Source organism: Scyliorhinus torazame, chromosome 5 (assembly GCF_047496885.1).
Source record: "Scyliorhinus torazame isolate Kashiwa2021f chromosome 5, sScyTor2.1, whole genome shotgun sequence".
NCBI lineage: Eukaryota > Metazoa > Chordata > Chondrichthyes > Carcharhiniformes > Scyliorhinidae > Scyliorhinus > Scyliorhinus torazame.
Window position 1 is genome coordinate 127,032,382 of NC_092711.1, and position 14,591 is coordinate 127,046,972.

Sequence of the window (14,591 nt, forward strand, 5' to 3'; positions counted from 1 at the left end):
AGTGATCGGTGGACATGCACGCCCAAATCTCTCTGCCCGTCAGTACTCACAAGAGTTCTACCAGTTATTGTGCAATTCCTACATGCATTGGACCTGCCAAAGTGCATTACCTCACACTTGTCCAAATAAACTCCAAATGCCATTTCTCCACCCAAGACTCCAACCAGTTTATATCCTGCTGTATCCTCTGACAATCCTCTTCACTATCCACCAATTTTTGTGTGATCTGTGAACTTACTAATCAGACCAACTACATTTTCTTCCAAATCATTTATATACACCATGAACAACAAAGGCCTCAGAACTGATCCAATGGGTTAATGTTTTCAAAAGAACAAACAAAGATGTGAAAGCGAAAATAATCTCGAGTTAATGATGAGGTATTATTGTTCAATGGTGACATTCCCATCTCTGAGTCAGGAGGATATGGGTTCAACGTCAGCTCCAGAAACCGGACCATAAAATCCAGCTGGTATTCCGATGCTATACTGAGGAAATACAGTACTGTACTGAGGGAATGCTGCACTGTACTGAGGGAATGCAGCACTGTACTGAGGGAATGCAGCACTGTACTGAGGGAATGCAGCACTGTACTGAGGGAATGCTGCACTGTACTGAGGGAATACAGCACTGTACTGAGGGAATACTGCACTGTACTGAGGGAATACTGCACTGTACTGAGGGAATACTGCACTGTACTGAGGGAATACTGCACTGTACTGAGGGAATACTGCACTGTACTGAGGGAATACAGCACTGTCTTTCAGAGGAAACCTTCCAATATAACCCCATCTGCTCTTGCCGCTGGGCATAAAAGTTCCCCTGATGATATTTTGAAGGAGTAAGTTCTCTCGGGTGAACTGTTCAATATAAAGCCCTCGGTAATGAGCACTGAGAAGATAATGTGGTCATAATCATAGTTCTGTTTTGAACTCACTTTCTTGCTTCACAGATGCTGCCTGACCTGCTGAGTATTTCCAGCATCTTATTTGTGTTTGTTGGAGCCTGTTGTACACAATCTGGCTGCTGCATTTCCTACATTACAACAGGGACTACATTTCAAAAGAACCTCATTGTCTGTAAAGCACTTTGGGACATCCTGAAGTTGTGAGAGGCGCTATATAAATACAAGTCTTCCATTAACAAAGGAGAAAAGACCCAACAATGGAACAGGACATCAATCATCTTAGAGAAATCAAATACTCCAACACTGTGTTTAATGCAATTCATATCCATTCTATTAATCCCTTTAATTCGGTTGGGGTTTAAAATCAATGGAAATAAATCTGAACTGTCAGAATGAACATGGTTTATTCCTGGGTGTAGGAATCCAATCCCTGTAATCACATGTGAACTCTCTGGTTTGCCAGACGAGCGAATGGATGAGCCAGACGAGCGGATGTCTGAATGAATCTTCTATCACACAGGAGGCTGATGAACGGCCTCTACCCAGAATGGATTCGCTGGTGTTTCGTCAAATCACTTCTGCTTTTAAAGCTCTTCTCACAGTCAGAACATTGAAATGGTCTCTCATCAGTGTGAACAAGTTTATGTGACCGAAGCTGCGATTTTGCAGTGAATCCCTTCCCACATTCAGTGCAGGTAAAGGGTTTCTCTCCAGTGTGAACTCGCTGGTGATCCTGAAGACCAGATGCACGTGTATAACTCTTCCCACACTTCCCGCAGATAAAGGGTTTCTCCCCAGTGTGAACTCGCTGGTGATCACGAAGATTATATGAATTAGTGAAACTCTTCCCACACTCAGTGCAGGTGAATGCTTTCTCTTCAGTGTGAATACGCTGGTGTCTAAGAAGGAATGTTGATCTAATAAATCCTTTCCCACAAACGGAGCAGACAAACGGCCTCTCACCAGTGTGGACAAGCTTGTGATGAGTGAGGTGGGAAGAACAGGTGAATCTCTGCCCACACTCAGAGCAGTGGAATGGTCTCTCCCCAGTGTGAACCCGTAGATGTTCAGTGAGGTTGGATGAAGACCGGAACCTTTTCCCACACTGAGAGCAAATGAACGGTTTTTCACCAGTGTGAACTCGCTGGTGTGACACCAGTCCAAATGAATCAGCAAATCCATTCCCACACACACAGCAAATGAATGGTTTCTCCCCAGTGTGTCTGCGTTGATGAATTTCCAGTGCTGATGGGATTCGGAATGCCTTCCCACAGTCCCCACATTGCCACGGTTTCACCATGGTCTTAACAGGTTAGATAATCAATTGAAAACTTGTCGACACACAGAACACATGTACGGTTTCTCCCCACTGTAAATGGTGCGATGTATTTTCAGGCTGAGTAACTGGTTAAAGTTCTTTCCACAGTCAATTCACTGGAATACTCTCACTCGGAAGTGAGTTGTGAGAGTCTCGGTGCTTTTCCTGTCACACTGATGTTTCAGATCCTTTCCCACATTCAAAGGCTGATGATATTTAACGCATGATGAATGCGTCAAATCCTCTCCTTCCAATCCCCTGTAAAAAGAGTTGACTGTGTCAGTACCACCGCCAGTCCAGAATAGAAATTCAGAACAAATAATTCTAATTTCTTTAAACTATTCTTCCCTCTCTTGGTTCCTCAAATATGTTGCCCAATTCATTTCATTCATTAAAGTAAAAGAAAGCAAAATCCCAACTAAAACAAAGGAAAAGTTTTCAACTAAACCAGAATATTGTTTTCAGTGTCTCAGAAACACTCTGCCCCCTGAATTACCAACAGTAACTCAGTTATGGAACTGAGTTGTGGAAAGTAGCAAACATACTGGTGGACACCTCATGTTCCCATTCCAGGGCCACATGAACATGGACGAGACCACAGAAGAGAGGCTAGCAGCCAGAGGAAGCCCTACATTCTCCCCGATAGAGTAAATATAGATCACCCATCTGGATCTACAAATTGGTGTTTTAAACAGATCCAGAAGCAGACCCGCCACTCCAACTAACCCAGATCCCTCTGTGCAGCAAAGCTAGGATTCTGGAGGTTAAGTGTCACAAATCATTTAGGAGCAGCCCCTTCGGTAACTATACAGGGGCTGTAACCTCCCCATTAGCATCCCCACAGTGCAGGAGACCATTCGGCACATCATGTCTGCACTAACTCTCCGAAAGAGCATCCTGCCCAGGCCCACTCCTCCACCCTATCCCCACCAAACCTGCACATCGCTGCTCTGTTGGGTGAAAGTGGAGCTCTCGGAGAAAACCCATGCAAACATGGGGAGAAAGTGCAATCTTCCCAGTGTGAACTCACTGGTGTGCTAGCAGGGGTCACCTGATGGAGCAGCTACGGTCCGAAAGGTAGTGATTCCAAATAAACCTGTTGGATTTTAACCTGGTGTGGTAAGACTTCTTACAATCTACACAGAGACAGTCACCCAAGCTCGGATTTGAACCTGGACGATTGTCGTTGTGAGGCAGCAGTGCTAACCACTGTGCCGCCAATAAACCGCTTGAAGCTCATTGAAAACCTGTAGCATTTTAACATCTCCCGCGCACTAGGACCCGGTTGGGAATAAGAACCCTGAAAGCTCATTCTTTATTACCTGTCCAGAAGACAGCGCATGCGCTCTTCTCCTCGCTGAACAACCATGGCGGCCGTTCACCCGGGCCTGATCCCAGGCACAGGTCCCGGAGCCACAAACCCAGTATCGCTGGGTCTTATTTAGGGTTTGCGGCCTTCACTCGGGAGTTGCGAAACTCTCCCCGTCCAGAACTGACGTCATGGCTCTCCCTGGGATTCCATATCCTTACCAGTTTACTGCAGCCCATCTGCACCTCCGTTTCCCGCTTCCCTCCGACGCAAAACAGAGGAGCCACCCAGAATGCCCCGCGGCTGGCTGTCTGGCCCTGGGGCATGCGCACCCAGCGCCTGGGCAATGAGAGAGTTGGATAGAGTGGTTTCTGGGCCGCGGGGATTGTGGGAACCATAGCTGCCATTCATCAGCTCCATTAGATCAGAGTTTTATTGGAGGTTGACCGCAGATCAGACCTGAACCTGTAATTCTGTTCCTTTCTCGCCACAGATGCGGTCTAACCTGATTAGTATGTCTAGCATTTACAAACAAAGAACAAAGAAATGTACAGCACAGGAACAGGCCCTTCGGCCATCCAAGCCCGTGCCGACCATGCTGCCCGACTAAACTACAATCTTCTACACTTCCTGGGTCCGTATCCTTCTATTCCCATCCTATTCATATATTTATCAAGATGCCCCTTAAATGTCCCTATCGTCCCTGCTTCCACTACCTCCTCCGGTAGCGAGTTCCAGGTACCCACTACCCTCTGCGTAAAAAACTTGCCTCGTACATCTACTCTAAACCTTGCCCCTCTCACCTTAAACCTATGCCCCCTAGTAATTGACCCCTCTACCCTGGGGAAAAGCCTCTGACTATCCACTCTGTCTATGCCCCTCATAATTTTGTATACCTCTATCAGGTCTCCCCTCAACCTCCTTCGTTCCAGTGAGAACAAACCGAGTTTATTCAATCGCTCCTCATAGCTAATGCCCTCCATACCAATGCAACATTCTGGTAAATCTCTTCTGCACCCTCTCTAAAGCCTCCACATCCTTCTGGTAGTGTGGCGACCAGAATTGAACATTTGCTATTTAAATTTTGATATTCCAACGTCTGTAGTGTTTTTGCTTCTCAAAATGTCATTCATACGATGTTGGCGTCGCTGGCTCGGCCAGTATTTATTGCCTATCCATAATTGCCCTTGAGCAGGTGGTGGCGAGCTGCCTTGCTGCAGTCCATGTGGTGTAGGTACAGCCACAGTGCTATTCGGCAGAGTTCCAGGATTTTGACCCTGTGAAGTGAAAGAACAGCGATATATTTCCAATTCAGGATGGTGAGTGGCTTGGAGGGGAACTTCCAGGTGGTGGGATTTCCATGTGTCTGTTGCCGTTATCCTTTGTGAACGTTGGTTTGGAAAGTGCTGCATAAGGAGTCTTGGTGAATTTCTGCAATGTATCTCGTAGATGGTACACACTGCTGCCACTGTGCTGGAGGGAGTGGATGTTTGTGGAGTACACTGTTTGAAGCATACGCAGTGTGAGTCACTCTGGTTAGCTGAGGGTCTGTATAAAAGACATACAGAAAGTGCACTCAGTAAGCTTTGCGCAGGTCAAGGAGCCACAGCCTGGAGTGAGACACATCCAGAGTGGGAAGTGGAACTTGGTAATTTGGTGCAGTGAGGTAATTCGGTGCGGAGTGGGAGAAGGTGCTTTTTCCCTACCATTTTGTTTCCCTTTTCCTGGCTTGTAACTGTTAACTTACAGGGAGAGAACCAGAGAGCATCCTGGGAAGGTAAGTGATTCTTATTTCCTTTTCAAGTTGTGTGGGGCTGTGTGTGTGTGTGGGGTTGGGGGTGGGGGTGGGGGGGGGTGTAAGTGACATCACAGTAAAGCTGGGACCTGATTGGCTGATTGGGAATCTGTTAAATTTGAAAAAAAAAAATATTGCAAAACAAATCTAATTGATGAACTAGATAGTGGAGTAACTAAACCTGAGGGCAGAGATCGGTATTTAGCATTTAATTTTACAGTAAAAATCTAATGTCAGCGCCATATAGTTAATTGTAACTCCATCTAAGTGCTCCAACTGTGAGATGTGGCAGATCTGTTATGCTTCCAGCGTTCCAGTTGACTCCATCTGCAGCAAGTGTAACCAATGGCAACTCCTCACAGACCGCGTGGTTCGGTTGGAGTAGCAATTGGATGCACTTGGGAGCATGCAGGTGGCAGAAAGCATCAAAGATAGGAGTTATAGAGATGTGGTCACATCCAAAGTGCAGGCAGAGAGATGGGTGACCAACAGAAGGGGCAGGCAGTCAGTGCAGGAATACCCTGTGGTTGTCCCCCTCTCGAACAGGTATACAGCTTTGGATACTGTTGGGGGGGAATAGCCTATCAGGGGAAAACAGCAGCAGCCAGAGCAGTGGCACCACGGCTGGCTCTGATGTTCAGCAGGGAGGGTCAAAGCGCAGAAGAGCAATAGTCATAGGGGACTTTATAGTCAGGGGCACAGATAGGTGCTCTGTGGACGTGAAAGAGACTCCAGGATGGTATGTTGCCTCTCTGGTGTCAGGGTCCAGGAAGTCTTGGAACGGTTAGCGAGCATCCTGAAGGGGGAGGTCAAACAGGCAGAGGTTGTGGTACATATTGGTACTAACGACATAGGCAGGAAGGGGGATGAGGTCCTACAGCAGGAGTTCAGGGAGCTAGGCAGAAAATTAAAATACAGGACCTCTAGGGTTGTAATCTCAGGATTACTCCCTGTGCCATGTGCCAGTGAGGCTAGAAATAGGAAGATAGAGCAGCTAAACACGTGACTAAACAGCTGGTGTAGGAGGGAGGGTTTCAGTTATTTGGACCACTGGCAGCACTTCCAGGGCAGGTGTGACCTTTATAAGAAGGACGGATTGCATCAAAACTGGAGAGGTATAAATATCCAGGCCGGGATATTTGCTAGTGTCACACGGGAGGGTTTAAACTAGTATGGTGGGGGGTGAGTACCGGAACAATAGGTCAGAAGGTGAAAAAATTGATGGAGAACTAGGGAATAGGGTCAGTATGGCTCTGATGAAGACCAGACAGAGACATGTTGCTGAAAACAGGGGGATTGGTGGCCTGAAATGCATATGTGTTTTTTTTCAAATATGTTTATTCAAGTTTTTCAATACATTTTTACAAAACACTCCAAAAAGTAGAGAAAATATACATAAGAAAAGAAAAGTAAAAAGGGAGGCCTTACGCCATCCCCTCCAACAGCTTAACCCACTAAACACTAAACTATCTAACAAACTGAGAGAGAAAATGGGGCAAACGCCCCTTACAATAATAAAAACAAGCCAACCCGCCCTCCCCCCCCGGGTTGCTGCTACTCTTGACCGCCACCTAACGTTCCGCGAGAAAGTCTAGGAACGGTTGCCACCGCCTGGAGAACCCCTGCACAGACCCTCGCAAGGCAACCTTTATCCTCTCCAACTTGATGAACCCTGCCATGTCATTAATCCAAGCCTCCATGCTTGGGGGTTTCGCACCCCTCCACATTAGTAGGATCCTCCTCCGGGCTACCAAGGACGCAAAGGCCAGACCTCTGGCCTCTTTCGGCTCCTGTACTCCCAGCTCATCTGATACCCCGAATATTGCTATCCCCCAGCTCAGTTTTACCCGAGTATCCAAGACTTTGGACATAGCCTTTGCAAAGGCCTTCCAGAACCCCTCTAGCACTGGGCACGCCCAGAACATATGGGCGTGATTCGGTGGGGTCCCCGAGCACCTCACGCATCTGTCCTCCACCCCAAAAATCTTGCACATCCTCGCCCCTGTCCTATGTGCCCTGTGAACCACTTTGAACTGGAACAGGCTAAGTCTGGTGCAAGACGAGGAGGAGTTAACCTTGCCCAGGGCCTCCGCCCACAAGCCCTCATCCAGTTCCTCACCCAGCTCCTCCTCCCACTTGCCCTTCAGCTCCTCCACCAAGGCTTCCTCCGCCTCCTGCAACTCCTGATAGATTGCCGAGACCTTGCCCTCTCCCACCCATACACCTGAGGTCACCCTGTCCTGAATCCTCCGTGCGGGAAGCAGCGGAAATTCCCTTACCTGCCTTCTCAGAAACACCCTTACCTGCATGTACCTAAAAGCGTTTCTGGGGGGTAACACAAATTTCTCCTCCAGCAAAAGCCCCATCAATAAATAGGTCCCCCGTCCTTTTAATTCCCGCCCGATGCCAGCTCAGGAATCTGCCATCTGTCCTGCCCGGTGCAAACCTATGATTGTTCCATATTGGGGACCAAATTGAGGCCCCGAACTCACCCCTGTGCCATCTCCACTGCTCCCAGATCCTCAGAGTCGCCGCCTCCACTGGGCTTGTGGTGTACCATGTCGGCGGTAGCGGCAAAGGTGCCATCACCAATGCTCCCAAGCTAGTGCCCACACATGACGCTGCCTCTAATCTTTTCCACGCCACCCCCTCTCCCTCCATTACCCATTTCCGAATCATTGCCACATTGGCTGCCCAGTAATAACTACAGAGGTTTGGTAGTGCCAGCCCACCCCTGTCCCGACTACGCTCCAGAAACAGCCTCTTTACCCTCGGGGTCCTACTTGCCCGTACATTTCCCATAATGCTCCTGCTTACTCGCTTAAAAAAGGCCTTGGGGATGAGGATGGGCAGGGACTGGAACACAAACAGGAACCTAGGGAGGACTGTCATCTTAATGGACTGCACCCTGCCTACTAGGGAGAGTGGCAACACGTCCCATTTCCTAAAGTCTTCCTCCATCTGGTCTACCAACCGTGCCAAATTAAGCTTATGAAATGAAATGAAATGAAAATCGCTTATTGTCACAAGTAGGCTTCAAATGAAGTTACTGTGAAAAGCCCCTAGTCGCCACATTCCGTCGCCTGTTCGGGGAGGCTGTTATGGGAATTGAACCGTGCTGCTGGCCTGCCTTGGTCTGCTTTCAAAGCCAGCAATTCTTATGCAGGGCCCCCCAACTCCTGGCCACCTGGATACCCAAATACCGGAAACCCCTCTCCGCTCTCTTAAGCAGCAGCTCCTCCAGCCCTCTTTCCTGGCCCCTCGCATGCACCACAAAGAGCTCACTCTTCCCCACGTTTAGCTTGTAGTCTGAGAAGTCCCCAAACTCCCAAAGGATCCGCATGACCTCTACCATCCCCTCCACTGGATCTGCGATGTACAAAAGCAGGTCATCAGCATACAATGAGACCCGATGTTCCTCCCCTCCCCGGACCAACCCCCTCCAGTTTCTAGATCCCCCAACGCCATGGCCAATGGCTCAATTGGCAAAGCAAACAACAGAGGGGACAGGGGGCACCCCTGTGTCGACCCACGGTACAACCTAAAATATTCTGATCTCCGCCGGTTCGTAGATACGCTCGCCACCGGGGCCTGATATAACAATTTGACCCACCCTATGAACCCCTCCCCGAACCCAAACCTACCAAGCACTTCCCATAGGTACTCCCACTCCACCCAATCAAAGGCTTTCTCCGCATCCATTGCCGCCACCACTTCTGCCTCCCCACCCTCCAAGGGCATCATAATCACATACAGGAGCCTCCGCACGTTTGCATTTAGCTGCCTGCCCTTCACGAACCCCGTCTGGTCCTTGCGTATCACTCCCAGGACACAATCCTCAATCCTTGTGGCTAGTACCTTTGCCAGCAACTTGGCATCTACATTAAGGAGCGAGATCGGCCTATACGAGCCACACTGCAGCGGGTCCTTGTCCCGCTTGAGGATCAGCGAGATCAGCATCCGAGACATTATTGGGGGGGAAATCCCTACCTCCCTCACCTCGTTGAAGGTTCTCATCAGCAGCGGACCCAGCAGATCCACAAACTTCCTATATAATTCGACCGGGAACCCATCAGGCCCCGGGGCCTTGCCCGCCTGCATACTCCCCAACCCCGTAACCAGCTCCCGTCTCCCAATAAGGGCCCCCAAGCCTTCCACTTGCCCCTTCTCCATTCTCGGGAACCTCAACGGGTTCAGGAACTGCCGTATCCCCTCCCCCCCTCCGGGGGTTCTGACTTATACAGGTTCCCATAGAAATCCCTGAATACCTCATTTATTTTAGCCGAACTTCGCACCGTGTTCCCCCGTCCGTCCCTGATTCCTCCAATTTCCCTCGCTGCCTCCCTCTTGCGTAACTGATACACCAGCATCCGGCTCGCCTTCTCCCCATATTCGTATACTGTCCCCTGCACCTTCCTCCACTGGGTCTCAGCTTTCCCCATGGTCAACAAGTCAAATTCCGTTTGTAGGCTCCGTCGCTCCTTCAGCAGCCCCTCTTCAGGGGAATCCCCATACCTCCTATCCATCCTTAATATCTCCCCCACCAACCTCTCCCTCTCCATCCTCTCTCTCTTCTCCCTGTGAGCCCTAATTGAGATTAACTCTCCCCTTTCAGAGCCTCCCACACCACACCAACCGATACTTCCCCTCTATGAATCTCTGAATACACCCCCGGACCAACTCACAAACCTCTCATTTGCCAACAGTCCCACATCCAAGCGCCACAATGGGCGCTGGTCCCTTTCCTCCCCCAACTCCAACTCCACCCAGTGCAGGGCGTGGTCCAAAATCACGATGGCTGAATATTCCGTTCCCTCCACTCTTGGAATCAGTGCCCTGCTCACCACAAAGAAGACTATCTGTGAATAGGCCTTATGCACGTGGGAGAAAAAAGAGAAATCTCTGGCCGCCGGCCTAGCAAACCTCCACGGATCCACTCCCCCCCCCCCCCCCATCTGATATATAAACCCCCTGAGAATCTTGGCCGCAGCTGGCCTCTTGCCTGACCTCAACCTGGATCGGTCCAGTGCCGGGTCCAGTACTGTATTAAAGTCCCCCTCCCCCCATTATCAGGCTCCCCGCTTCCAGATCCGGGATCCGACTCAGCATGCACTTCATGAACCCTGCATCGTCCCAATTTGGGGCATACACATTCACCAACAACACCCGGGTCCCCTGCAGCCTACCATTCACCATCACATATCGACCCCCATTATCAGCCACAATGTTCAGCGCCTCGAACGACACCAGCTTACTCACCAGGATTGCAACCCCTCTATTCTTCGCATCCAGCCCCAAATGAAAGACCTGCCCCACACATCCCTTTCTCAGCCTGATCTGATCCACCACTTTCAAGTGCGTCTCCTGCAACATAGCAACGTCTCCCTTCAGTCCCTTTAAGTGCGTGCACTCCCGGGCCCTCTTGACCGGCCCGTTCAGGCCCCTCATGTTCCATGTGATCAGCCGGATCGGGGGACAACCCCCCCCCCCCCCCCCCCCCCTGCCGACTAGCCATCTCCTTTCTCAGGCCAGCCACGTGCCCACGCCTCCCGCACTCTCCAGTCCCCCAGGCGGAGGACCCCCGCCCCGACTCTCCCTCTCTCCCTCTTATCTCCAGCTCCCCTTCGGTCAATGCAGCAGCAACCCAGTCCGCCCCCCCCCCCCTCCCCATGGCTAGAAAACTGCCTAGCCCCCTTGCTCCCCCCATTGCACTCCCGTAAGTCAGCTGACTCCTACTGACCTCAGCCGCACCCGCCTCTGCCAACGATCCCCCCGTTTAGATTCCCCGTCAAAGTGCCCCCTCCCCCTTCAAGTCGATACAGACACCCCTCCAGCACCACCCCTCCCGTCGGGCCACGCCCCCCTTTAGCACGGGAAAAAAGCCCGAGATTATCTACCTGGGCCGGCCCCGCCCCCAGTGGCACAGCTCCTTTCTCCTGCAGCCTCTCCCCAATTCCCACCGACCCAGGGCCTCCTGCCCCCCCCCTCCCCCCTTCGAACACGAGGGGCGACCCTTCCAAAACAATACCCATGCCCATTAAAAGACACATATCACATCCAATCACCTCTTCCCACTCCCCAGCTTTCCCCAAACACACAGCAAACCATTAGTTCGAGTCCAACTTTTTGTTCAGAATAAAGGTCCATGCCTCATCCGGCCTATCGAAATAATGGTGGCAGTCCTGAAAAGTGACCCACAGTCGCGCTGGCTGCAACAACCTGAACGTCACCCCCTTTCGTGGAGAACCGCCTTGGCCCGGTTGAACCCTGACCTCTTCTTGGCCAGCTCTGCACTCCAGTCATGGTAGATGCGGATTCCCGTATTCTCCCACCTGCTGCTCCGTTCCTTCTTTGCCCATCTCAGGACGCACTCTCAGTCCGTGAAGCGGTGAAACCTCACCACTACAGCCCTTGGCAGCTCATTTGCCTTCGGCCTCCTTGCCAGGACTCTGTGAGCCCCATTCAGCTCCAGGGGCCTCGGGAAGGCTTCCGCGCCCATTAACATGTTCAGCATCGTTGCTACATATGCCCCGACATCAGACCACTCCACACCTTCAGGGAGACCCAGAATCCGGAGATTCTTCCTCCTCGACCTGTTTTCCAGGTCCTCAAACTTTTCCTGCACCTTTTTATGCAGCGCCTTGTGCGCCTCCACTTTCACTGCCAGGCCCAGGATCTCGTCCTCATTGTCAGAGGTTTTCTGCTGCACCTCTCTGATCGCCGTCCCTTGAGCCTTCTGGGTCTCCACCAGCCTCTCAATCAACACTTTCATTGGGGCCAGCATCTCTGCTTTCAGCTCCGCAAAGCAGCTTTTCAGGAACTCCTGCTGCTCCCGCGACCATTGCGCCCATGCTGCCTGGTCCCTACCCGCCGCCATCTTACTTTTTCGCGCCCGTTCTCCTCTCTTCTCCAATATCACTTTTATGACTGCTCCACTCCTGGTCCAATCCATGCAGTGCTGGGGGAACCTTACTGCTGCCTTCCCAAACCGGGAATCGTCGTCCAAGTGCCGCTGGGGCTCCTCAAAAGGCCCCAACAGTCCGTTCACGGCGGGAGCTGCCGAACGTGCGACCTACCCAGGCATAGCCACAACCAGAAGTCCCAGCTTAATCCAGTTTAAGGTGGTCAACCAGGCGCACATGATGGCAACCAGAATGAGCAAGCTCTTTGGGGTTGAGGATAAATGTGCGAGGTGTGCGGGAAGCCCTGCAGACCATGTCCATATGTTCTGGGCATGCCCGGCTCTTAAGGGATGCTGGCAGGGTTTTGCTACGGCAATGTCCAAGATCTTAGACACCCGGGTGGTGCCGAGTCCAGAGATAGCGATCTTTGGTGTGTCAGATGATCCGGGAGTTCAGGAAGCGAAAGAGGCCGACGTATTGGCCTTTGCCTCCCTGGAAGCCCGGAGATGGATTTTTTTAATGTGGAGGGACCCGAAGCCCCCGAGGGTAGAGACCTGGGTTAGTGATGTGGCTGGATTTCTCAGTCTGGAGAAAATAAAGTTTGCCTTGAGAGAGTCCATGGTGGGGTTCTCTCGGAGGTGGCAGCCGTTCCTCGACTTTCTAGGAGAGCAGATAAGATCAGCAGCAGCAGCATCCGGGGGGGGGGGGGGGGGGGGGGCGGTAGGTTGTATTGTTCTTTTCTTTGTACATACGGTTAACATTTATTTTGTTCTGTTAATTGTTGCATACGGTTATGCAAAAGTTTTGGTTTTTTTGACACAAACTTGAATAAAATATTTTTTTTAAAAAACGCTTCACTCCAACTAAAGGACCAGCTAAACAAGAAGACAACAGACCTGCAGCGATATAAAGATTGCAGTCTGCATTCCATTTTCATCTTTACAGCTTCAACTTGATCTGTACCTAATTTCTGTGTATGTGTCAGTGAGTGTGAAAGAGACGAGAGACTGAGATGTTCAAACATCCAGGAAATAGTGAGATAATAAATAACCTTCTTTCCATTAAAAATCGCCAGTAAGCTTGCTGCTGAAATGTATTTTAAAGAAAGAATTATCACTCTGAGGGTAAGAAAATATCACACAAACATCCTGATAATGAACTGGAAAGAACCACGAAATGTAATCAAACGCTGTGTAACCCCCTTCAGGCAGCTATACAGAGGCTGCAGCCTCTCACACTGAATGTCTACGTGATCCACAGACACCTCCAGGCCACAAACATCAGCTGCAGCCTGGGCGTGGGTGAAACTTATTAAAAACCTGTGACCCATTTTTTCGTGAGACGGGACTCGGCTGGGAACAGAAACCTTCAGGCCCCGCCCACTCGCTGTTGCGTCACCAAGACGCCAGCGCATGCGCTCTGCTTCCCCAAGATGGCGGCTGTGAACCAGGGCCTGGACCGGGAGAGAGCTGACCGGCGGTGATGTGACCTGAGGATCACCGCACCTCAGGCAAGGGGCCAGGTTGGGAAGGCGGTGCCTTCAGGAATAACTGGGAAGGTGATGTTTGGTCAGTTGCTGCAGTCTGTGTAGTGAAGGTGCTGTCACAGTGGTGTGAGGTGAGGAAGTACAGGATTATCACCCAGCAATGATCAATTCAGGGGAATGTAAATCCAGCTCAGGCTGCTTTCAGATTGGAAAGGGAGCTAAGGTATGTCCTCAGCTGGTGAATGTTGGGGCTTTGGCAGTTTCTCTATAAAGTCCCTCTCTTTACAGCACGGATAGAGGCTCTTTGGCCCATTCATTATAATCTTTATTGTCACAAGTAGATTTACATTAACGCTGCAATGAAGTTACTGTGAAAATCCCCTAGTCACCACACTCCGGCGCCTGTTCAGGCTCACAGAGGGAGAATTCAGAATGTCCAATTCACCTCACAAGCCCATATTTCAGGACTTGTGGGAGGAAACCGGAGCACCCGGAGGAAACCCGCGCATACACGGGGAGAACGTGCAGACTCCACACAGAAAGTGAACCAAGCTCGGAATCAAACCCGGGTCCCTGGTGCTGTGAAGCAGCAGTGCTAACCACTGTGCTACCTTGCCACCCATAAGATTATTAGATTACTAGCTCTGGACGAATTGTGTCCCAGGATGCTGTGGGAGGCGAGAGAGAGAATGCAGCGGCTCTGACCCAAAGTTTTAACCACAGATTAGGACTGTTTTCGCTAGAATTTGGACATTTAAGGTGTGATCTAATTGAAGTATTTAAGATATTAACAGGGAAAGACAGGGTAGATAAAGATAAACTACTTCTACTGGTTAGAGATGCTAAAAATAGGGATCATTGTCTAAAAATTAGG

General features: G+C 50.5%; 2 protein-coding genes across 4 annotated transcripts in view; one reads left to right on the forward strand and one right to left on the reverse strand.

The window, feature by feature from the left end:
* Positions 1-1,200: 1,200 nt before the first annotated feature.
* LOC140421842 (uncharacterized) lies at positions 1,201-3,812 on the reverse strand. The gene is made up of 2 exons (XM_072506820.1): positions 3,548-3,812; positions 1,201-2,483 (listed from the first exon to the last, which is right to left on the reverse strand). Exon 2 carries the CDS (start codon positions 2,205-2,207, stop codon positions 1,446-1,448), a length of 762 nt encoding a protein of 253 aa, XP_072362921.1. The 5' UTR covers positions 2,208-2,483; positions 3,548-3,812; the 3' UTR covers positions 1,201-1,445.
* A 9,740-nt stretch (positions 3,813-13,552) lies between these two features.
* LOC140421793 (uncharacterized) overlaps positions 13,553-14,591 on the forward strand; it is a 28,072-nt gene continuing 27,033 nt past the window's right edge. The window contains exon 1 of one of the 3 annotated variants that reach the window (XR_011947092.1): positions 13,553-13,848. The gene's annotated coding sequence lies outside the window, so the exon portion shown is untranslated. The remainder of the gene's footprint in view (positions 13,849-14,591) is intronic. The other 2 variants (XM_072506683.1, XM_072506684.1) reach the window with 2 other exon arrangements.